This window comes from Lutzomyia longipalpis, chromosome 3 (assembly GCF_024334085.1).
Source record: "Lutzomyia longipalpis isolate SR_M1_2022 chromosome 3, ASM2433408v1".
Taxonomy (NCBI): Eukaryota; Metazoa; Arthropoda; class Insecta; order Diptera; family Psychodidae; genus Lutzomyia; species Lutzomyia longipalpis.
Genome location: NC_074709.1, coordinates 24,184,745 through 24,211,165, shown reverse-complemented (window position 1 = coordinate 24,211,165; position 26,421 = coordinate 24,184,745). Strand labels below are relative to the sequence as shown.

General features: G+C 31.2%; 2 protein-coding genes across 5 annotated transcripts in view; both read right to left on the bottom strand.

Annotated features, from left to right (window-relative positions):
* Positions 1 to 26,421, bottom strand: part of LOC129792881 (activating transcription factor 7-interacting protein 1) — a 481,750-nt gene that overhangs the window by 178,418 nt on the left and 276,911 nt on the right. The window lies entirely within an intron of this gene.
* Positions 636 to 25,840, bottom strand: LOC129792921 (formin-binding protein 1). Of its 4 annotated transcripts, none has more exons than XM_055832334.1 (12): positions 25,669 to 25,840; positions 18,354 to 18,469; positions 16,263 to 16,313; positions 12,030 to 12,336; positions 11,807 to 11,935; positions 11,522 to 11,700; positions 9,797 to 9,983; positions 6,405 to 6,751; positions 3,576 to 3,704; positions 2,905 to 3,065; positions 1,723 to 1,804; positions 636 to 1,605 (listed from the first exon to the last, which is right to left on the bottom strand). In XM_055832334.1, exons 1-12 carry the CDS (start codon positions 25,690 to 25,692, stop codon positions 1,524 to 1,526), a joined length of 1,794 nt encoding a protein of 597 aa, XP_055688309.1. In that variant the 5' UTR covers positions 25,693 to 25,840; the 3' UTR covers positions 636 to 1,523. The 4 variants fall into 4 exon arrangements, with proteins under 4 accessions (XP_055688309.1, XP_055688310.1, XP_055688312.1 ...); XM_055832335.1 differs by having other exon boundaries at positions 2,905 to 3,062; XM_055832337.1 differs by having other exon boundaries at positions 3,636 to 3,704.

Genomic DNA, 26,421 nt, shown 5'->3' with positions numbered 1-26,421 from the left:
CAAACCAAAACAATCACCAATAAAAATCTCCGTCGATTTTTTAATACAATGCGATTTTTTTTATTTTGCTGCAATTACCTAAATATACAGAAAAATTGCAATTAATAAGAACATTATTAGACAGTAAAAATGTTTTCTCAAATAAGGTGAGTGATTTGATTTTTGTAGAAGGTCGCTCACTTATGGAAATGACAAAAGTGCAAAAAATATATATTAATGTCAACAGTAAGCATTTTCTTTCATTTATAAATACACCGCCTCGCTTTGTTGCGATTTATTTTGTGTAAAAGCAATGAAAATTATTAAATTAATCAAGAGTGGAAAAGCTCTGTCATAAATACGGGACTAGCGTAACATACAATCATTTCTATTTTCCAGAGAGAGAGAGAAAGAGCATAAGGAAGCTATTTATAGATGTATTCGAAGAATTTTGTTACTTAGAATGGAAAAAGGAAGAACAACTATTACATTTTAATTTTTTTTCATTATTTTTTTTGTTAATCTACGGCAAAGATTACTATTATATACTTTTTATCGCCACGTGAAAAAATATTTACAGCATTTTAGTAATTTCTTTTTTTTTGTTCTCATACGTTCCTTAATATTAATAAAAATTAAAAGAAAAATGTGTGTGATTTATTTACAAAGAGATTTCAAACTTAGATTAAATGAAAAATAAAAACCTGAACTAATATAGCAATTTTTATTAATACTCTCTGCATTGAAATTTATTTGAAACGATTCTTCTGATTACATTTTAATATTTATATATTAATGATTTTTCTTCAATTCTCATCATCAGTTGTTTTTTATTATAATTTAATCGCTACAAAAAGATATTTTGCAAAGTTTTACCATTTTCTCACCTTCTACACATTTTATTAATTTTAAATTTCATTTAATCGTCTATACGTTTAAAAAAAATAGGACCAGTATTTATGTACAAATTTTGCATTCTTTTTTCTTTTAGGAAAATGAGCAATTTATAGCTAAAAAAATGTTTTTAAAGTATTTCTTGTTTAGTATCTCTCATTTTTTTTTGTTTAATTAGAAATAATTCAGTCAATAGAATATTTTGTAAAAAGTTTTGTTTAATTTTTTTCTGGTGAGTTCGTTTCCCTTTTACACTCATAAATAGTTTTTTTTTAATAATTCATTTAAATCTATTGATTATTTTTTTCTGTGTGTGTATTTGATATCTGCGCTGCAATTTTGCAAGTTTTTTGATAAATTATATTGCGCATTTAATAAAAATTTAAATTGCATTTTTCTCTTTTTATTATATTAAGATTAATTACGAAATATCATTTTATTAATTTTCTTTTCTTTAACTTTTTTTTTGACCACACTGTGGAACTCAGAATTTTTTTCTTTGAGTGTTTGCGGAAATTTTGCTAAAAATGTTTTTTTTTCTTCACTTTTTTTAAAATAATTTTCTTGACTATTTCTTCTCATAGTAATGCATGGAAATTAATTATATAGTCATTACCTATTAAAAAAATTTACTACACAGTATGTTCCTCCTATGCATAGAGTGTACTCTCAATATAACTCGTGGGTACAAATCCTTCTTCCCATCCATTAGAGCCGCACATGCGACGAACTCTGTGACGAGGAGAACAAACAAATTGTTATTTAGTAAAATGCTCACAATAAAAGGCAATGCTGCTTTATTACAAGAGGAATAAAGAAAGAAATAATAGCAAGTGCTTTTTTTCTCACCTTGTCCAGCCGTCTCCTTGATCCAATTCAATAACTTGAAGTTCTTCACCTTCAGCCATTGGGATGCTTCCTTCACTGGTGGCTGAAAAAATGCAAAGAAAATTCGTATTTTCTTCCTCATCTAAAGACATTCAAATGAGACAAATTTTCCTTCTTTTGTAAACTGATCAGTGCAGTAGACAGAGTGGGATTGGGGGTATATAAACAACTCACAAAGTTCAAAGAATTTTTGGGTTTTCTTTCTTTGGGAATCAAAAGAAATGATTTCAAAGCTTAAAAAAATTACATAAACTTCAAACATTAAAACAAGAAACGTCAAACAATAAAAGAGAAATGTCAAACATAACAAAAAAAGAACGTCAAACGTTAAAATATGTCAAACAACCAGTCCTATTTTTAATATCTTTAAAATTTCAAAGATTTCAATGATTTATTTGTCGCAGAATACAACCCAATATTAAATAAACGTCAAACAATGAAATAATAATATCAAACCTCTCAAAAGTGACGTCAAACGTTAAAAATCGTCAATTGTCAACAAAAAATGTCAAAAAAATGGAAAATTAATTTCAAAAGAAATTTGAAGTTTATTTTCTAACGTTTGATGACCCTTTTGTATGATTTGATATTTATTTTTCATTGTTTGACATTAATTTAAAAACGTTTGACGTATCCCTGGCATTTTTTAATTTTTTTAGAACGTTTGACATTTTCCTTAAACATTTGACATATCCTAAAACGTTTGATGTATCTTCTAATTTTTTTTTTAATTTCTAGAGTTTTTCATTATTTATTTATTTTTTTAAATATTTAATGCATTGATATGTTTTTATTATAACATTAGACGTTTTTTTTTAACGTTTGACATGTATTTTGAAAAGTTTAACGTTTTCTTTTAACATTTAACATTCTTCAAAAAAATACATCAAATGATATAAAAGGCATTTTAAACGTTTTTAAATACATGTCAAACTTTATAAAAAACATCAAAACGTTAGAATTTCATTAAAAAATCATCAAAAACTGCAAATTCAAATGCAAAATCCGTTAAATCTTCATTTATATTTTTAATGTTTTTTAAAAAATTGTTTTCAAAACACAGTCCCCTTTAGAAAAAATTCCCAACTACGTCCCTGGAAATATTTATTATTCTCTTTTAAAAAATAATGTAGAATAACTCACCATCAAATGGATAGAGTGCTTTGCATGTTCCCAGAGGCTGTAAAAGTTCAGCTTCATAGTACATATCTTCTGGGTGGTTGTTATCATTCGCACTTCCGTGCCCTGAGCCCGGAAGGGAAGTGTGTGATGTGCCCAAACCACTTTCCGGACTCGCTGAACTGCTAATTAAATGAGACACAAAACAATCCCTATTAATTCTCATCAATCAATCTCATAAGAATTTGTTAAATAATTTCTTTTTGCACACACACACACTCATTGCTAAAAAAAAACATCTTTTCTCAGACAAAACAAAGTTGAGGCAATAACAAATAAAAAAAATATACATACATAAATACAGGGAGAGTTTTAGAACATTTTAGAGAATTATAAATAAAAAGGTTGTACACAGAGAAGGAGAGAAAGAAAATAATAAAACAAAACAAAAAACAGCAGAGAAGCATTCTTGAGCACTTGCAGTGTGCGAAAAGAAAATAAGAAATAAAAAATAAATAAATAAATGAATAATAAATAAAAGAGTTAGAAGGGAAAATATGAAAGGGAAAGAAAACACAAATTAATCTATAAGATTGATGAAAAACGTGATATGAAGTGAAAACATGCATCAGTGAACATATTTTTTGTTTTTTTATGATTTGTATGAATAAAATAAAATAAGGAACCAATTATACCCATTATTATTAATGTTAAGCCCATTTTGCGCCTGTGCCACACTACCCTCAGATGCTGACCTGCTTAAGCTTCCCGCATCGTCTGGATTATCTTCTCCATCTTCATTCTCCCCGCTACCATTGGAATGCCTACAAAAATGTAATAACAAAAAAACAATTTTCTTTCTCAACTTTTATAAGAAAATTAAAATTTATATACATAGACTCAGTTTTTTTCCTTATAAGAAATATTCTTTTTCAAAAAGAAAAATTCACGAAAAACCAAAATAGTGTTGGGAAAAAGAAATAGAAATATTCACAGAGAGGAAGAGAGGAGGGATATAACATAATACATATAAAAGTCATTTTGTACAGACAACAAAAATCTAATGATTGTATTACGAAATGACATTGAAATAACCCAGGCACATGTCTACATACATGCGTCCGAGTTAATGTGCTAATTCAATTTCAGAACACACATTTATGCGACATTTTTTTCCCACAACAAATTGAATAAAAAAACAAGACTCATGTCGCACTGCTTGAACCTCAATTAAATGTGCACAAGCAACTTGCACTTTCTGCTCATTTGATTGAAAAGATTTTGCTGAATTTCTCAACAAAAACCACCAAGTATGTAGATTTTAATAACTCATAATACAGACACTTTATGCATACTTAATAAGTCTTTTAGTTAATACGAAAAGAAACTTTTTATAATTTAGGAAAAATTTATATTTTTGAGTAATTTGCGAAATTTAAGGATGTTTTGATAATTTTTTTTTAATTCTCTTCTAAATTTATAGGTAAATAAATATCCTTTCTGTAAATCCTCTTGACGAAAGAAATATATTAAATTCTTTTTCTGAAAGATCTTGAATTCTGAACTATTAAAGTCTCCAAGAAAAATTAAACATTAAAGTTCAAAGACTTCGAAACTAAAGAATAATTCTTCAGTATTCAAAACATTCAAATAAATTGAGAAAAAAAACTAAAATCGGTCTTTAAAAATTTTTTTCTAGGGCTTTGCATCTTCAGAATAAATTAAAACTTCTTAGAAGACAAATTGACTTATCCTCTATGACTATCAATTGAATAAGGATCTACAATTCAAACCTTCCCTAAAAATGACCTAAAGGGATTCCATCAGAATCTAAACATCAATAGACTACATTCAACCTCTAGAAATTCGAGTTAGAAGTTTTCCAGAATTTTGTTTTTGATGTTAACGTATCTCGCGGTCATTTTTAGAAATTAAAATATTCTAAGCATTTGAAGAGCTTCACAAAAACTTTCTTTTGATTTGATCAAAATCGGACTTGTTTTGTCTAACGTGTCTAACAAAAGCTTTAGGTACTTAAAAAAACGCAATTCTGTTAGAATTTTCACTCGCACCTTGTCAAAATCGGAATATGACATATCAAGTTTAGAGAACTATATCTTTGAAACGGATCCAACGATTTTCTTAATTTTATTTTCCTTGAAATACATTATAATCAGCCAAAAAAAAATCAATAATTTGAAGAAAATCTATTATAGCGTTTTCGAGATGTTAATTAAAAACTAATAAAAATCGTTTTTAATTTCAGACCTTTCCACAGCTATTTTTAGAACTTTCGATGTTCTAGAGAACTATAAAGATTCTTAAAAGCTTTCATTTAAGCTCAATTAGGTCAAAATCGGTTTAACCATTTTCATATTAGCTAAACGGTTCTACCGATTTTAGAATTTACCTAGAAACCGATAAGATGTAAAATAGACGTGAAAAAATGATTTCTTTCCTTCAGTTCGGTCGGATTTAACAGTCAATCTACGTAGAGATTATTTGTTTCCCTTCCTATTTTCGTTTAACATTCGGGTAAAACCTAGATACATTACTAGTTAGATCAGGACAATGTATCCGTTTTTTTGCAAAATAAAAAATAATCTTAACTGAATCTATTAAAATAATTATTACTCATTGAAAATGGGAGGAAAAAATACTTTAAAAAAATCTATTAAAATATTTTTCATTAGAAACTGTTTTATTTTACTATCAAAATACGCCTAAAAGTATGCAAACTTGAAAATTATCTTTTAGATTTTAAACTCAAAAAATGCAAATTGCAATTAACTTAGATTCACAAAAGAGTTTTTAATAAAAAAAAATGAAAAAAAGCTCAATTTAGTAATTCCAAAATTATTATGTTAGTGTAATTAATTTTTGAGTTATGTAGATTGTTAGAGGGTGGGAGAAAGAAAGTTAAAATATGTAAATTTTCTGTGCAAATATCATGTACAATATGTATATTATCTGTAAAGAATTTTCCACGTGATAATTTTTTGGTCAAATTAAGATAAAAATAAAACGAAATAAGAGACTCTTCACAGCAGAATATTTTGGTGCTAATATCCCGTCATCTTTATCTTCTTCACTCACTCACTGACAACAGTCATGAGTTAAAGCACATCCCGTTGCCGCATAGGAATGTGGCATGAATATAAAGAAATATTTGTAGAACGTTTGTTATCGGTTCGAGCCCTCTTTTCTCAATCAACGCGATAAAAATTGTGAAAGTCTCTCCTAAAGGTGTGGTGTGTGCGATGATATTATGAATAGTGCAAGAAGTATTAAAAAAAAATCTTCATTCTCTCGGGAAAAATTCCAAAATGTCTGTTTCCCATGAAATTCTATTGAATTTTTTATGCAAATATATAACCCATCGGATGCACTTGGAAAGAGAAGACTCCATGACATAGAATTTTCTTTCTCATTTTTTTTTTTTAGCTTTTTTGTTGAAACAAAACTGCCACAAATAATAATAATAATAATAATAAATATTTCTGCACACAAGTAATACAACTCACCGTGAAGATCTCTGCCCATTGTACATATTTCTGTGTGTCTGTGGACTATGTTGCATCATTTGCGCATTATTTGCCGCGTCCAAGTACATTTTGAACTTCTTCAATTCACTCTTGAGTTTCTCCAGTCGACTTCCGGACTCATTCAACTGGGCATCCACTGTCGTTGGATCACCCAGCATTGTGTTGGCCTCATAGACACCTTTCATCTTCACGAGCCCATCATATGCCGCCGTTTCTTGTGTTATCTTCTGCTGTATCTCCTGAATTTTCGCCATCAACTTCTTGCGCCGCTGATTCGGTGGCAAATCACTAAAGTCTTCCTTCATACCGTCCGTCGATAGAGTATTCTGCAATACAAAAAAAGAAATTAAACAAACATTAAATCCATTCTTCTTTCTTTTCTTTTTACCTCCACAACACACCACTAAAAGAATTCACTTTCAACGTGAATTTGATGAGTTTTTTTTTTTGAATGCATGACCAACGAAATGTACGATATAAAAATAAATTCAAATAAGCAAAAATCCTAAATATTTCATTTCAAATTAGAAAATTTTATTTACCAAAGCAAGTCACATGCGCTTCATCAATGCAAAATACTCTCTGAATTGCTTACAAAGCTCCTTCGTTTAAACTTTACAGGGTGTATCAATTGAACAGGCCGAACAAAAATAAAAAACTTTACAACTTAAATAGGAATTGATTAAATACGTCTAATATTGCTTGATGATTTGAATTTACGGGAGAAAATTATTTGAATGTCATTAAAACGTTTTTAAGAAGTTTTGACTTCTTTGATCTTCACAAAGATTTTCCTAGAAAATGTAAACAATGACGTCACCATTGTGTATTTCTTTGTCAAAACTATTTTTTTGACCTCTCCGGAAGCTTTACGAAATTTCAATTTATAAAAATAATTAATATTTATTTAAATTCGAGTAAATGAAATGTTTGACATTTGAATAAGCATTTAACCCGAAACCTCAATACATGAAGCCTGAGGATGGTAATAAAATTACCTAAACATTGCAACTAGCAACAAAACATCGCGGATTTATTTTATTTTAGACTTTTGTTCCGAATCCTACATAAACTTCTACAAATGAAACATTCTCCCTGATGTTTCAATTGCGTGTTTTATTAATGTATCTTTGAAACATTTCAATTTCGACCAAAACTAGGATTAATAATCAGAAATTTCATTTCAGGACGGAAAATATTACGTAATCACGATTATAATCAGAAAATGAATAATTATGGAAACTAAATATTTCAAAAACTTACGGATGAAATATTTGTGGGAATATTTCATGAATTTAAAGACGAAAAATTACTCAATTGTGACGTCATTGTTTGTGTTTTCATTACAAATTTTTCCCAAGCATTTCCACAGGACATCAGTGGAAGATTTAGAGTCTGTTCAGCGATTTCTTTTTTCTTTTTGATTTTCTATAAGATTACGCGTGTCCTTGATCGTTTACGCAAATTAGGTTATAACACTATCACATTTACAAACCAACATCCTTTTTTAGGGCATGAACTTTCAATCGGAACATCGAAGATCGAAGGTTTTATAAACGAAGCAGTTTATAAACCATTTTTCGAATTAAACTCGAAGTTTCAAATAATTTTTTCAAGTTATTCGAAGTTTTTTTTTTAATATTCGAATCATTGCACTATAAGTATACGAAACGGATTATAGAATCTTCATGTTTTTTTATAAAAATTATCCTCCAACTTACAACCCGCTTCGAATACTTACAAATAATTGAAGTATTTAAAAAAAAAAAGCTTCGAAGCTTTAAATACTTAGAAAATTATTAGAACCTTCGAATTAGATTCGAATAATTGAAGAACTTTAAAAACAGCAGTTCTTTTTCGCCTTTGCTCATCGCTTCGATTTTTCGAATTAAGATCGAAGTTTCAAATAATTTTTTTTTAATATTCGAAGCGGATTATAGAATCTTCATGTTTTTTATGAAAATTATTCTCCAACCTACAAACCGTTTCGAATACTTACAATTAATTGGAGAATTTTTAAAAAAAGCTTCGAAGCTTTAAATACTTAAAAAAAATATTAGAACCTTTGAATTAGATTCGAATAATCGAAGAACTTTAAAAACAGCACTTCTTTTTCGATATTTCGATTTTATCTCAACTATTCGAAGTTACGAAAAGCTCATTTCTGCTTTTTGTCCTTTTATTAAAATTTTTTGCACGATTTTATAAAAAAAAAGTTTTCTTTTTCAAAAAAAAATCTTTAAGGAAAAATTGCCAATTCAATGACACCACCCTGTACCACTGTACCCCCAACAATAGAAGCACACACTCATTTAAAATAGTGAAAGAGAATAAATGATGACTTGAATGAAAAATGCAAGAAAAATGTATAATTATTTTGCAAGAAACGTCGTGAAAATTCAAATGAACATCTCCATAAAAAAATAAGCTGCAAAATTATATTCTCGACGAGTTTTTTAGCCTATGCAGAGGAATTAAAAAAAAATAAGCTTGAAAAATTTCACTCCAAAAAAAGGGAAAACCACAAAACAAAAAAAATTGGATGGATTTTTTGTTGCTGTTTAAAGCCGTACCTTCACCGTAATGCAGGCCTCAAGTAACTTCTGCCAGGTATTGAGTCATTTTAATAGTGGATTGAGTTTTTTTTTGTTTAGTATTTTACGGGTTGATTTTTTGTAGGTATTTTATAATAAGATTATGTTGTTGCATCGCACAGGGGATATAAATCGACATTCGATGATTTATTATTTACATAATAAATGGGGAATGGGATTAGTTTTTATTTGCAGCATGAAAGCATAATGGTAAGAAAAGAATAAACACATTAATTATCTCATATTTAGTGTTGTACTTGTACGTGATTTTGCGGCAGAAAAAAAGAAGCAGAAAAAAAAACAACACAAATGATGAATAATTCACCAATTTAGAGTTATTAAAACATTTACATAAAGAGTCAAACTCTATAAGCCACATTGCAGTGATTTAATCTTTCTTTTTTTTTTGTTCAAAATGTTTAAACTCTTGAAAGTCATACTTACAAGTATTTGATTTATTTTTTTTTGTGAGCAAAAAACATTTTTAGTTTTTTTTTATTCCCCATCACCAGACACAGAAATATTTGCGCAGAGAAAATAGAAATAATAGGGAATTTAGAAAACACAAAATGTAAAAAAAAACAAATATTTTGCATTGTAAATATTTTGCTAAATAAATTCTAATATAAACGCTAATTTGCTCAAAAGAAAAATCTTTGTAAAAAAAAATCTATTATTGAATTGAAAAGAAAAAAAAATGATTATTAATGAATTTGATGAGATGACTAAATGGTAAACAGATATAAAGACTCATGAGAATGATTGAAAGCAACATACCTTGTTACTACCGAAAATTCCAAATATCCCGACACGCTTCTTTAACTTATTAGCACCCATTGTTCCTTTTTGTGTCATATTGTTTATTCCTAAATTATTTTGTGAGGAGTAATTCGACGATTCGGCATCGACTTTCGATAAATCTTCAAATGGAATGTCTGCTGGTGGTGTGAATCCGGATTTATATCTATTTCAACACAATAAAAAAAAAAGGTACAAATCAATAAAATTTATTGTCAACAAATCCAAGGATTTTTAAAGAGTCTTATGCACCCTATATGGGTTTAGCCCCCTGCATGTAAACAAAGTATCAATTTTTACATTATTGTGGGGCATTGTTAAAGGTTCAAGAAAAGTATGGTTATTTCACGGAAAAAACACTGAGAAATTTACGAAAATGTTATTTAAAGTTAGTTGGTTTATTAGTTAGTATACCACTTCGTGGTTTACATTGACATTTTAAAAACCAAGATGGCCGCTATCAGCCATTTTGGAATACTGTTAAGTATTTTCCTTATAGATAGAGGTTTGATATTTTAATGTTTTGTACAGCTCATTGAGACGTTTTTATCGATAACTCATTCATAGAAATCGGTCAAGCCGTTTAGCTAAAAGGACTGTCTAAAGCAAAAAAAAAGTTTTTCGATATAACTCGGCAAGGGCTCATATGATTTTGATCAAATTGAAGCCCTACAAATATCTAGAACATTGTACGTTCCAAAGATGACCGCAAGAGACGCTGAAATCAAAAACAAAAATTGCCCAATTTCAAGGGGCAATAACTCAGACAATTTATTTTGAATTTTCTTTAAATTTGGATATGTTATACCTGGACTTAATATCTTTTACCAATCTATAAATACAAGAAGAATCTATATCGCCGTTTAGAATATATAGCCATTCAAAATTTTTAAAAGTTCTAAGAGCCATATCTCCTGATCTACTTGATACGATTTTACGGATTTTACTCAAATTGGCATCAAATTAAAGGTTTTACAGAGTTTTACAATTTCCTAAAACATCAGGAACCTCTAGAACCATTCTTTGAGGACAAAAAAAAAATGATAAATACTTTTTTTTATGTAAAACTGAAAATCGCCATTTTGTATTCTAGAAATGACCAAGAAAATTACCGAATTATATGTTAAATTGCAGTTTATTTTAAGATCTTTCCATAACAAGTCAATCACTTAATGTAGGTCTGTAGAAACCGGAGATACAACAATTTTTTATCCACAAAATTGATGGATTTTTATTTTAACTCTTTCAGGTCTGCTATCAATATAGCGAGCTGATTGAACTAAAAATAATTTTTATGGATTCATTTGAGTACAAATACGAAATCAACTCAAAAATTTACGATTTTTCGTCCTTCTTGATCCTATGAGTCCTTGGGGATGTCCTTTTGTGGTCATAAAATGATCATGGATTGTAAAAACATAGTCTTGTACTAATTTGGCTAATTTGGACTTAATATTCATAAAATAACTATATAAAATGAAACATTTTCAATATCGAGTTTTTGGGTCGGCGTATGACCCAATGCTAACAAATCAAATTACAACGAATAATTTGTGGGACACCAATTCTAACAACATGACGCATTATGATTGTCTTTAAAAATGAAATTCGGTTACATGCAGGGGGCTAACGCCAAGTATTATGCATAATATTCTTTGATTTATGCTTAAAAAAAAAAATAAGTAAAAAAATAAATAAATTTACCTTTCTATCACTTTTAATGAATCCTCCTTCTCATCAATTGACTCCGACGCCTTTACAATACCTTCTAAACACCGGGCAATAATTGGGGCAACGGATGATTCGGCATCTGCGGCGCTCTTAATGAACTCCTTAATACCCTTTGTCCTCTTCTCATCAATCTCCTGCAGCCGATTGAATACCTATTGTATTTTTTAATAAAAAATTACATCATTTTGTGATTGTTTTTCTTGCAATTTTAAGGTGGGGTGGGGAATACTTGAAGAATTTTCACAGAAATAAACTTACTTCTGGTAGCGATGTCTCATAGTGTGTCCGTTGTAAATTATTGCTCTTCTGCAATTGATTGGCGTACTCATTTTTCGAATCATCCGACTGTTGGCATTTCATGGTCATGTTGTGTTTATGTTTTTCCACCTAAATATAGAATTTTCCAATAAAGAAACATTTTTACATTAGTTCTTCTTCCTTCTAACAACAACCAAAGACAGAGAAAGAGCAAGAAACTCACTTCGGCACGACTCAAATTGAGATCTGCATCGGCCTTCTGATAGTTCTCAATGGACTTCTCAGCATCTCTATAGGATTTATCGTAATTCCTCTTTGCCCGTTCCAATGCGGCAATTTGCGTTGCTAACGTATGCGTGAGCGTAGCACCTTCTGTGAGACACTTTTTGCGATCATCGCGCAAATTCTTGGACAACAACGAGATGCCATGAATTACTTTTGCCTGCAATGTCTCCGCCACAATTTCTCTCTGTCCCGCCAAATCACCAATTTCTTTCAACACATTCCTAAATGCCTGCCATGACGTGTATCTGTGCACATTACACCGTCAATGGAAGAGTTTACAACAAACGTGGAAGAAGAAGAAAAAATAAAGTTTGGTGGAGAATTGTTTACTATATTTTATGTATTATTTTACAATAAAAAATAATAATTTTTCAACTACATTTGGCGAAAAAAAAACCTCCACATCATGCAAACATGTTGTACATCACGCACATTGAGAAAATTGAAGAGAAAGAAGGGGGTACTTGACTTGGGTAAAAACAAGATAAATCGACGAGGAAGCATTTTAATGTTGTGGTGGATAATGTGAAGTTAAAAATAAAATATATATAAAAGTAGTACCTACATTAAATTATCTTCTTTGCTGTATAAGCACAACAGAATAAAACATGACGAGATAATACATTGTCATATTAAGCAATTTGTAATTCTCAATCTCCATGTGCGCCTCTTAATTCGCAGGAAATACAAGTAAATGACTAAAAATTGATGACGAATATATTGTTGCAGAAAAAAAAAACGAATATTAAAGTGAGAGTCATCAGGAGAATATTCCAACAAACTCTACCATTTGAGACTTTTTCTTCTCTTCTTTAAATCTTTCACGAGAATAAAAATATCTTTTAGCAATGAGATATTATTTAGTCATTTCCCTTTTGTTGATAAAGGCAGCTGAGAAAGCTAAAATTATGTGCTCATATAGAGTAAATTGAAAAACATTGAAGAAAGGAAACTTTTATGAGTCGTAGGTGGAGAATAAAATTCAAAATTCTGCACTTGTAATGCATTTTAATTGATTTAATGAATTGACAACCATTTTTGCAAATAAACATATGAAGAAAATCAAAAGGAGATTATCCGTTTCTCTATGAAAAAATCTCTCTTTGAGGAGACATCGGAGAAAAAACGTAATATAGTCGATGAAATAAAATAAGAAATCTCCAAATAAACTTCGAATTTTCAACTGAGAGCAGGAAAGGCCGACAAAGATTTTCACAAAAAATGTAAAGAATGACGTCAAAAGTCAAAAATGACGGCATTTCATTTTTTTTTCAAATGCATGAAACATTCGCGCGGATGTTTCGTCGGTGAGTTTTTAAAAGAACTTTTTTTTTAATTTTTTATCTTGAAATGATTTTCTTGTAGATACTCTTTCGAAAGTATTTTGTTAAAACACCATCAATGAATCATCAGCACCGATGTTTCAAGCATTGAAAAGAACAAAACAAACATATTTAATACGTCATTGTCTGTATTTGGGAGGAAATCTCTGCTGCTTTTTCTCATAGAAAATATAAAGTTTCTTTCAACCTTTTCAAGTTCTTTGGTTCATACGGAGAATCAAACGTGAAATATTTTATTGTTCCAATATTTAACCCTTTAACGTCCAACGTGAAACATAAAAACATTGAAACATGAGCTCTTTTATTGCGATTTTTATTCTATGAAGTTTTTTAGAGGACTTTTCTCACTCAGAACGTCTTCTTTGACCCCTTATGTGTGAATTTGATGCATTTGTAACATGGAAAAACAATTACATTCATAAATAATTGAAAAAATAAAATGTTTCACGTTTGGGTCAGCGTATGACCCAAAAAACCTTAAAGGGTTAAATACGTCATTGTCTACATTTTTGAGGAAATCATTGCTGCCTTTTCTCAGTTTTAATACTTAATGGAAAATATGAAGTTTCTTTCAACCCTTTTAAATTCTTTAAATCGTACGTAGATCCAAACATTAAATATTTTATTGTTCCAATTTTTAAATCATTTCATTGCAATTTTTTTTAAAGTTATGAATGCATAAAATTCACGCAGAAGTGGCAAAACATATTTTGCCCAAGAAATTTTCTTTGAGAACAATAGAATAATTATCGTGATGTTTCAATGTTTCAATGTTTCACGTGGACGTATTTTGATGTTTCATGCATTGAAACATAGAAAAAACATAATTGTGACATCACTTTTTGCATTTTTAAATGAAACTGTATCTGCTTTACCGTCTGCTTTCAATTAATGATAGAAAATCTTTTTGACGATTTTCCATCGAGGTTTTTTTTCGACTTCTTGCATTAATTGAATTTCACCTTAAAAATCCCCAAATTTTGCTCGCCTGAAAACTTTTTGATGGAATGTTTATTCCACCTTTTCGCTGAGCAAAAAATAAAAGTTTATCTGTAATACATTAAGCTCATCCTGACACCTTCTTCACTTCCCCATTACCAAAATAAAATCCACAAAAGATTGTAAATTCCCTCAAAGTGTCTTCACGTGTTAAAAAAAAAGTGAAGAGTAAAGCACACAGTCAACAACAACAACGAAAAATGTGAGTGACTTTAAAAGAGACGCAACGGTGATTTTCATTTCTCTTAAACTATTTCAATAAAAGAGAAAAAATAAAATTTGCATTTTCCCGTAATTTTTGGCGTAAATTAATCATTTTTTTTTCATCTCTCGCTCTCCCAAAATGTACGTGATTTTCATTTTTTCTCCCAAAAAAATGTGTAGTCAAGAAAAAAAGAATTCCCACACATCATATCAAGACTGAGCAAATTAGCCAAAATAAAAGCACAAACATGAAGTGCCTTCATGATTTCATAATCTCCTCTTCTATGTATTATTAGTTGGTATACCACAATCGTGGCATACCAAGTATTGTAATCGTCGGAAAAACCGACCACCTCAGATCGGGCTCAAACTTGGTATGAGCACGTTTTAGACAACCCACATTCTAAAAATGGTGGTGGAAAATTTTTGATCCGGCCGGCCTGCCGTTGGTCCCCATTTTGCCTTATAGCTCGAGAACGGTAATAGATAGAGACTTCCGGTTTGAAGTTTTCTATAGAAATGTGGGTGTAAATTTTCATATTTTTGCATTTTCAAAATCTAAGATGGCCGCCGTCCGCCATTTTGGAATACTGTCAACCACTTCCCTTATAGCTAGAGGTCTGAAATTTTAGTATGTTGTAGAGCTCAGTGAGACGTTTTCATCAACAATTCATACTTCAAAATCGGTCAAGCCGTTTAGCAAATATGGCGGCCTAAAGCAAAAAGTGTTTTTTCGATATAACTCGAGAACGGCTTGACCGATTTTGACCAACTCAGGCTCAAATGAAAGGTTTCAAGAAGCCCTACAACTCTCTAGAACATTCCAAGTTCCTAAAATGGCCACAAGAGGCGCTAAAATCAAAAACAAAAATTGCCTAACTTTAAGGGGCTATATCTCCGAACATCTGTTATAGATTTCCTTTAAATTTTGATATGTTGTCGCCTGACTCAATATCTTTCATCAGTCCGAAAATGAAGAAAATCTATGTCGCCGTTTAGAAGATATGACCATTTGAAAAATTCTTGAATTTGAAAAGTTCTAAGAGTCATATCTCTTGAACGGATTGTCCGATTTTGCTCAATTTGGTATCAAATTAAAGGTTTTGCAAAACTCTACAACTATCTAGAACATTAAAAACCTTTAGAACCATTCCTTGAGGTCAAAAAATGCCAAAAACTGTTTTGGTAAAACAAAAATCCGCCATTTTGTGTTCTAGAGGTGACCATGAAAATTATTGAAATTTATGTCAATTTATAGCCTATTTTAATACCTTTCCAAAACTAGTCAAGAAATTTCTGTAGGTCTTATAGAACTTAGCATTTTTATCTTTCATATTGATGAATATCATAAAAAAATCAACTTTGCCTACTAATTCTGCTCACAAATTAAATTACAACGCTTAGCCTGACCCATCCGCGTTGTGGTATACCAACTTTAATAACTGGACGCGTTATGATTGACTTTTTTTTTCATTTCTTTCTCTTCAATATTTCTTTAAAAAAAAAAAACAAAAAAAGCATCCATGTAGAATGAATAAATGGAAAAAAAATGATAAAATTTTTTCCAAGACAAGTGGGACAGTTTAAGTGAAGAAACATGAAAAAAAAACGAAGAAATTACTTACTCATAGTCTTCCTCTTCTTTCTTTTTTGGTTGATAATTCTTCACGAGTCGCCTGCAATATAATGAAAGCAATTTTGTTAATTTATCATTTTACATGCGGTAAATTTCTTTTTCACAATTCATAATACACACACACATTTTTTCCTCTTTTACAACCATCCCAAAGACTAGACTTCTTGTATTCCGCAAGTTAAACTTACAAACATTTCACTCTTCATTCATGCACCACAGACAGAGGTGCGGAACCTCTAATATTACGTACGATGTACTACCTACATTTATACGCGCTATGTGAGGGCCATTTTAGCATTATTTTCAATGGCATTCGTGGGCTGTTTGAATGATTGTAACGAATTTGCCAAGAATTTTAAGAACATTAATTGTCTTCTGACCATGAAAGTAATGAGAAATGTACATAAAGCATATTTGATTGATTTTGAATTCCAATAGATCAACCTGCTTACATTTACATAATCAAATTTTGTTTTACTTTTATTAAACTTTTTAACTAAAATTTGTTTAAAATATTCGTTTCAAATAAATTTTGTTTTTTGAAAACCTTTATTTATATAAAGAAATTTTTAATATGTTGGGGAACGTGGCCCAATTCCGACCTCCAAAGGTCCGCGCAGAATGAGCAAAAAAATTGTATAATATAAAAAGCAATATTCTTAAATTTGGTACCATTTTAAAGCCCATTTAATGCTCTTTTAACTCCCATAACTTTCTACATTTAAAGTTTTATCAGTTTTAAGTAATAGCAGATTGAAAAACGCATTAAGAGATCCGAATTGGGCCACATTCCCCTATTTCAAACTTATGAATTCAAGGATTAGAGCCACTTTGTTTCTAAATTTTGTAATGCAAAATCGTAGCCAGAATTCAAGAACCTTTTGAGAAAAAAATATCAACACTCGACATTTTTTCTAACATTTATTTATGAACATTTGACGTTTTTCTTGCAAACGTTTGAAGTTTCTTTCCAAATATTAGGTGTTTGTATCGAAAATTTGACGTTTATTATAATGTTTGACATTTATTTCAAACGTCATCATTCCTAAGATTTGACATTTATCTTCTGACGCATTTAACGTTCCTTTCAATGTTTGATATTCGTTTCAAATGTTTCATGTATTTTTATATTTATCTCATTTTTTTATTAGAAAAAATGAAAAATTTAATCTAGAAATGTATTTCTAGACGTTTATTTTTAACGTAAATATTTCTAAAATTTTTACATTAATTTACTAACATTTGACTTTTTTTTTGCTAACGATTGAAGTTTCTTTCCAAATATTAGGTGTTCGTATCGAAAGTTTGACGTTTTTTTGTGCAATGTTCGACGTTTCTTTTTTAACATCTGACATTTATTTAAAACGTCAACATTCCTAAGATTTGACATGTATATTCTGACATTTAACGTTCCTTTTCATTGCTTGACATTCGATCAAACGTTTGATGTATTTTTTTTATTCTTTCAATTTTTATCAAAAAAAATGTAAAATTTTATCTAGAAATATATTTCTTGACATCTTAAACGTCAATCTGAACTGCCTTTCTATGCATTCTCCTTGGCTATATAAAATCTTATTACGACCCACACAGCTTCCAAAATTCAAATATTAAAATTAAAAATTCCAACAAGTACGACCTTACCAACTACTTAAGCAATTCATTCAGAGGAAGCATTGGCAATTTACTTTTCTTTAATAAATCAACAGGTCCATCGAGACAAGCTAAATAATTACCCAGGATTTTCTTTAACAACTTTTCCAACCATTACGAGATAATCAACTATGTCACAATCATTAAAGCCACAATCCTACCAAATTTTTCCCTTCTATCGTCCGCAAACTAAAGTTTCTTCACAACTGCTGATACATCCAGCATTTACATCCACTTTTAATCGCCATTCCATTGTCTTCCTCTGGTGTTTCTTATATTTCAAAATGTATCTCATTACAAAGTCACACGATTTTTTAGAACGTGTTTTTCACTGTCTTTCCGTCGATGTGGTTTGTAAGACGACGCGAAAGGGGGGGGGAGGGGAGGGGTGAAATAAAACGGCATGAAAAAAAAACGTAAACATTACCTCAATTTTGATGCATATTCCAATTCAATGGCACATCTGTCTCGTACAAAACTGCCGTATTTATCCAGGAAATCGATTCCTTTCTGCGTATGCAGAGCCAAGTTGTCGTACTGATCCTGAAAATACATAAAGAACGAGAAAGAGAGATGAGAAAAGAAGAAAAGCGATTAAAATCCACACGCTTTCCACTTCATCTCCTCAAAATAATGGTCGATAAGCAGTTGATGGAAAAATTCCAATTCTTTTGTAAATCTCGTGCATTTCTTGCTCTTTTAAGTTTTATTTTTTTTAATATTTATTTATATCAATGAATTGTAGGTGTAGGAGAGAGAGATTAAAAAGAAATCAGTTTCCATATCATTTGGCTATTTTCGCATGCCGACAGTGTTTATCGCCCATGCGTATTGGCTCGTGGATGACTCATTGAATTTATAGGGAAAAGTCTGCAAACATTCATACACGCTTCGACCTTATTCAACCAACATTTTCCCAATAAAAACTCACATCCAGGATACCTCAGTCACACTCCTCGTATTCTGCACACAATTTTCTACATTACTCCCGCAATTGTATCACCATCTCGTAGTAAGATCCATACACACAAACACACATCATTCCGCCCGCCATGCGATTAATATCCATTCTCGCCATTCATTCACCCTCATTTTTCGCATCTTATTCTCATCTCTCCTTCTTCTGCCAAACGGAAGAAATCACTTTGTGTAGAAATTGCAATTTTCTCTGCATCAGAAGCAACAGTTAAGAACAATACATGAAAATGCGCTGACTTAATTATGAAGTAGTGTAGCTCAAGTCAAGTAGCAAAGACGAAGCATCTCATTTTATATTCTTAACTAACCTTATATTCAATATTATATTGAATCTTCCTCCCCTTCGTATCAATTCTAATTGCAATATTTTTGCTTCAATTCCTTAAGAATTAAATACAGTATTTTGCTATTTTTTTTTTCTACTTTTTCTCTATTTTTTTTTAATGGTACTGGAACACGCAGCAATAAACATTTGGGCCATCCACCTACTTTCATCGAAAACAGCGAATTTGTATCTTTTTTTCTTCTTCGCTCTTTTTGCACATTTTACATTGTGAAGAGGGAAAGAAAGAAAAAAAAGTGGCGTCCAAGAAGTACAGCGGATGGTAATTGAACTGCAAACAATCATTACTTAGCACTCAAGTGTTCAATAATAGACTCCCCGTATTGTACTTAATGAGAAAATTCGTGAGTATACTTTGTGAAGAGATAGCTAAATTGTATATTTGACAAATAAATCATCATATTTGAAATTTTTCTTGAACGTTTAGTTTGTGATAGAACTTTCACCACAAAATCTTAAAAATTTAAACCGAAAAAAACGGTTTTCTTTGATTAATTTAAACTTTAAACTTGCCTGTAAACATGCTAAAATCTAGCCAAGATATTCCAAATTTAAACCTAGAAGTTATTCGGCTTTTAGTCATAAAACAGCTCAGATTTGATAGCATGCCTAAAAAAAGGACTAAATTGAATCTTCAGAAGTACTCAATTCAACTATAAAAGTGCTAAAATCAACCAAAAACGACCGAAAATCCGCCTTATTCATTTTCCACAAATAGTCTACGATCGATTTCTTAACCTTCTTAACGGCTCATATTGAAAAACAATAGCCTAAAAAAGAACTAAATTCAAGCTATTTAACTAGATCAGATCTTCTGAAATATTAGGAATATTTATTTAAGTTTTCACTAATACTTCACTAGCTTTTTTTTAGCTAGACTATTTTTTTAAGCTAGGTTTAAGCTCCATGAATAAGCCCAAAGTTTTATTAACTAGGCCTAAATTCTCAAACTGCTTGTTTCTTTAAACTAGGCTCCAGTTTTTTAAGTTAGGTTTAAGTTTTTTAAGCTAGGTCAAATATTTTAAAGCCAAACTATTCTTCTTATGCCGGACTTAAGTTTTTTTAATCACCCTGTTAAACTTTTAACGTTTAAACCGGTTGAATTAGAACTAAATGCGTTTTCTGATGATTTTTACCAATTTTAATGTCCAAAGACGATCACAATACATATTAATTTAACTGTCTTCTCATATCTAAATTCGTAAAATTCATTTAAAAATGCGTTCAATCTCAATTAAACCTGACCTAAACTTAAAATCTTAACAATATTTTTGAAAAAAACTAAAACCTTGTCTAAAAAATTCAAACCTAGCTTAAGAAATCAGACATAGATTAAAAAAACTTAAGCCTGGTTAAAGAAAACTTAAGGCTAGGTAGGTTAAGAAGCTTAGGCCGCACTTAGCAATGAATTTCTTCCATTATTGTTCACATTATTGGTGAAATCTTTATCAAGTACTAATCAAAGTTGAAAATAGAAAATCTGTTATGGCATAATCGCCTTATTTTTCAATATTATGCGTATTCCGATTTTTTAAAAGAAAGTCAGACCTGTTAAACTCATATTGAAGGGAATAAACTCCTTTATCTATACCATTAAATACGTTTAATATTTTTTTTCCTTTTACAAAAAAAAATCTTCTGTAATTAAAAATCAGTATTTCTTGCAGGATATTCCGGACATTCTATAGGCATTCTAGGTATTTCTCATTAATTTTTCACTTCAATTAACCCCTCCTATGGTGCCTAAATCACTCAACAAAATCCTCAATTTCCCCAATACACCAACATTTACAACAAAACCACCTCTTTCGACACAAAGGATCATCACTACTTTTTTTCTTTTATTTTAAATTTATTAAGATGAAACGCTTTTCTCCATTTTCCTTAAAATAGTTGCAGAAATTAGCACAAAAGATTCTCTCACGCGCAGCCTCTCATGTGAAAACCGAAAGAATCTCACGAAAATATCATAAATTCGAGTGTTTTATTTTTTTTTTAGAAGTGACCATCTAAAATTGTTATTGAATCACTGCCAAAAGTTGTTTTGAGAATGAATATCTTCTACGGAGGAATTATTTTTTTCTCAATCAATTCACTCCTGATATTCAAATAGTCATTAATTCGAGGGTTTTGTGTACGAAAAAAAAATTCTTTCATTTTCGAGTGATTAAAAAAAGAACTTATATTTTGGATCGCGAGAGAACTTGTGAGATTCTTTGTTCAGGAGTTATTTCCGTAAATGATTATATTTGAAGATGAAAATGGGCATTTGGAGTGCGTAATTTTGTGAAATTCCTTTTTGCCATTCATGACGTAAAGAATCAATTTTTGGGAAAATTCAGAGTATTTCTTGGTAATAAAATTGGCGTCAGCAGCAAAGTGTGAAAGCTACAATGTTCAGTATATTAAATGATTGATAAGACCGCATGAGTTTTCCTTATCAATTGGCCTAATACACGGAAAATTTTGTCCCAACAAAGAAAAGGAAAATCATCTCAAAAAAAAATAAAAGAAAAGAAAATACGAAACGTTAGAAAGTGCACAACATTTCATAGAAATTAAAAGCAAATAAGGTAAAATACAAGATATAAGAGAGCAGGTGCATTCCATGTTAAACAGTCACCGCATCAGTCACCGATGTATTGACTCAAAAATTACAAATGTGAGATATGAAATCAGTGCTGATTTACGTGTTCTTTTTCTGGTAAACAGACGCGATAAATTTCCATTCGACACCATACCCAACACTCTCTTCTACATGTCTTTTTTATCAATTGATTTTTTACGACGAAGAGGAAAGTCTTATCGACACACAGACAATTTACGCAAAAAAAAAAACGAATTGATTCAATTTCTTCAAAGCAAAAAAACTCCAAAACTAATGCCTAACATAATATCAATCAAAATCAACATTTAACCAATACAACGTTATATTTTTCTCATGAGATGCGTCTCGTACTTTTTTTTCTTCTGGGATTCACTTGTGTGTTTGTTTGAAGAAACATCCAAAAGATAACACGACGACGTGGAGGGAACGAGCTAAAATACTCATAAACTCCGTATCTAAATAGTTAACATTGTAAAACGTAAATAAAATTTCTTGAGACAGCTCAAAACGCGATATTCTATTCGTTCATACACACAAGGCATAGTGATGGCGAAGTTTGCTGCGAAGAATCAATGAAGATGCAAAATTTTGTATGAAAACTGCACAGAAATATTTTTGTGTATTGTACACAACACATTTATACAATAAACAGCGATATAAATTTAAATAAATTCAACTTTCATGGGAAATATGAAAATTTATAGACGTCGTATGGTGGATATTGATAAAAGGTTCTGCAATGTAAATAATTGCAATACATTCTAAAAGAGTTTAATCAGAGTTTGTGCTGATCAAAGAATTGATTTTGTTGAGAAAAGAATAATATAAAAAAAAAAACAAAGCAAATTGTTAAAGTTCTAGAACCCTTTATTTTGGCCTTTAAGAATTATAGAAAATTATTAAAGAACATACAAGAATCATACAAAGGTTCACGAGAAGCTCAATGAGATAAATTCCTTTCAAAAACACCCTGATCGGCGCTGTACGGCATAAGAGCATTTTGCTTGCACAATTACCGCCTTTATAACAGGTCAGCACTGTTAAGATTCTTCTAAGCGCTTGGTGGCTGGATTCTAATGTAAGACACAACCTTTCTCTACGATTTATTTCTTCAAAGTTGTTCTATTCCGAAGAAAATAAGTTTATAACCGTATTTCTCAAAATTTGTTAAAGAACAATATTTTGAAAATTAATATGCAATTAAACAAACAGAACTTTGTATTTTGAGAATTTTTTGTTGTAAAATGTAAATAAAAAAAAGTACAAATTTTAACAGAAATTTTACAATTTTTTGCTAGAGTTTGAAAAAAATTAGAAGCTCAGTTTTTTGCAAACTTTAGAAACATGTTTGTATGCTAATTTGTTTAGAAAACAAACAACAAACAGAAAAGTAGCTATTTATCTTGAATTAATAAACTTTGAGATTGACGGCCATATTCAGCGGTATTTTTTTATTTTTATGATAAAAGGTCATTTTGGTATTCTTCAGCGTAAAAGATAAAAGAATTTTGGTATTCATTCACCATAAAAAAAAACTAGTCTCCAAACTTTTATAAGTCTCCAAAAATAAAAAAAATTAAATATATAATTGGTATTCAGAGTAAAAGTTTTTATCGATTTTTTCTTTTATGATAAAAGTGAGTTGTGGAAGTCCTTCTATGAGCGTTTTAAGCTTTTTTTTTATGCCGTTTAGTGATGTGAAAAATTCTGAATCTGAGAGAAATTGATCTCAAACTAAAATTATGATGGCAAAATCATGTTTAATTTATTTATAAAAAATAAACAATTAATTAAAAAAAAAACAATTCTGCCATACAATACATTCGATAAATTCTTCACAATTTTGTGGAATAATTTGTAATGACCATTTCAAAGATTTTAACCTTTTCCGATAAAAAATTTAAAAAAAATTATTACAAAAATCGGTATTCTTTAAAATAATTTTTTCATAAGATTCTTTTGACGACTTTTACGATAAAAATTTATAAAACAAAAAAAAATAATATAAAAAATGGTTCTAACTTCATTTCACTCCCATGCTTGTAAAAAAAATGTGTGGGAGTTACAAACTTTGACAAACCAAGCACAAATAATTTTTTTTTCATAACATTTTTGTTAATGAGTGAGTCTTGTGAGTAACTGAATTATAAAGAAAAAAAATCTAAAGACATACATATTACACTCACAGGATCAAAACACCTTTAGAAAAGAAATTGTAAAAAAAAAAGTAGAGAAAGTTTGCGTTACACGTGAGAATCCAGCCACCCCTAAACAATTTTTTTCGATTATTTACGAATGTCAATGTATTGAATTATCAAAAAAGCAATACCTTTATTAAATAAATAAAAAAATATTCTAAGAAGATTTAACTAATCACGTTCCAATACATTCTACTACCCAGAACTAGGCAACAAGTAACGTAAATCAATTCAAGGATAAGGCCAACGATCCTGCTGATCAACAAAAAATTTATTTATCAAGAAAAAACTCATCCCTAAGCTATAATAAAATTGAAATGGTTTGGCCTTTCAATAAAACATAAACAAAATCCTCGTCTGGCTGTGAGAATGAGAAAAGAGCAAAGCCATCCACCCACACACTCTTGCACATCCAGACACTGTATCTTGAGGCTGTTTTTATGCGTATCCAACAACTTCATCGGCTTCATCCTTTTTTGGGTATTTTTTTGTGAGTTAACTCCCAATAAAATAAAATCAATAAATGCACAAAATATGCCTCGAATGTACCCCCAAAATGTGCACAAAACAAAAATACATTTTTGGTGCAACCGGAAGCCACATTATCTACAAAATGTTTGTCAACAAATTTGGGCCAAATATTTGGGTTTTATGACCCTCACAGGCATGATCCCTCCACCCAATGGAATTCCCATCAAAATGCATATTTTACAACACGGTGCCCCCCCTTCCCTCTCCGTCAGTGTTGTGGAGCTCAATGCATCCAATGGTTGAATAATTCCGCTGCTTTATACGGAAGAAGAAAATGTTGCATTCTTGCAAGAATGCAAGCCAAGAAGGTTCTTAACACAAAACTCGATGACGCGCACCATGGAAGACCTTCCCGTTTGACGGTTCTGCTGGCCTTCCTCCAGAAAATCATTGAATTCATTAGCCCAGACAAGGGGGGCACACGAAGCCGCCGCAACCTGCTGCGGTGTGACAGATTGATGCGACAGGAGACAGGTCTTTAAAAAGTTATACATTTCATGGGGGATGAGGAGTGTGGGAGATCCTGCGCCGAGTTGCGATGGTAGTGGGTGGGTGAGGCGTTTCCGGGGTAGAGGGTTTGAGTTCATTTTTGAGTCAGCGCCGATGAGTCACGCAGTTGGTCAGGAAATCGGGCGATAAGCGTCTGTGCTGATGCTGGGAAATGCCCCATTGGAATTTCTTTTGGGAACACTATTGTGGCACCTGACGTCGAGGCAAATGGCTGAGAGTTTCCCCTTCTTTCATGATCTCTGTGCCTCTGTCTTTGCCACTCCAATACATTCGACGTGAAATTCTGGTTTTCTTCGCACAAACTCCTGCCTCTCCGCGACTCTCCATCTTCTCCGCGCGCAGGTAAAAAGACAGGTTTCTTTCCCACAGCATTCCTCCGTGGATTGCACCAGAATCACCCCAAATTACCCCACAATGCCACACACAACACACCCCGTGCACACACAACACAACACAGGGCCCCCAATGGTGCCCCTTTGGCACGGAAAGTCCCCACAAAAAGTGTCACAAGTTGTGAGAGAAAAATTTTTATGGGCGAGTCCCCTTCCGAAGTTTGAGAGGATTTTTCACTTACCCACAGCTCTGTTCCCCAACTCATTGTTATTTCACTCTGTTCTCCAGGCCACAAGGCAAATTTTCAGCACATTTGGTGCACTTTTACAACACTGCAACACAGAGAATTTTGCCACTTTCCGTCCCTCATAAACAATTCAACTTCGCAGTTCTTCTGTAACTAAAAAAAACTCTCCTCGAAAACCCAACACCCTATAAAACTTTCTTTTCCTCATGAGGAATGTCGTAGTATTCTCCGCAAAACTGTTGTTCATTTTCTCCACGGAGAATCATTCCTACTCTCTTTATGTATGGAATTTTTCCACTACGTTGGAGCTGTTGGAGCAATACAAGCAAGAATTGGAGGGAAATTGAAGTATGTAAAGAAAATATTAACTGCGAATTTACTTTTTAGCTGTGATTCTTTCTTCAAAGAAGCATTAGCTGTGATTCTTTCTTCAAAGAATTAGCTGTGATTCTTTCTTCAAAGAAGCACAGCTTCTGTGTACACTATAAAATGCAAAGTCGTCAGATCGGGCTCAAACTTGGGATGAGCACGAATTAGGGTCCCCACATTCCAAAAAACGTATGCGCCAAAAATTGGTCCGTCCGGCCGTCCGTCCGTCCGTCCGTCCGTCCGTCCGTCCGGCCGGAATATAACGCTAAATTGCAAGAGAACGGTAATAGATAGAGACTTGCGGTCAACGGCAAAGTTCATATATCGGGTGGAAGACATCCGATTATAAAGTCAGATCCGACCCCCCACCCCCCCGTC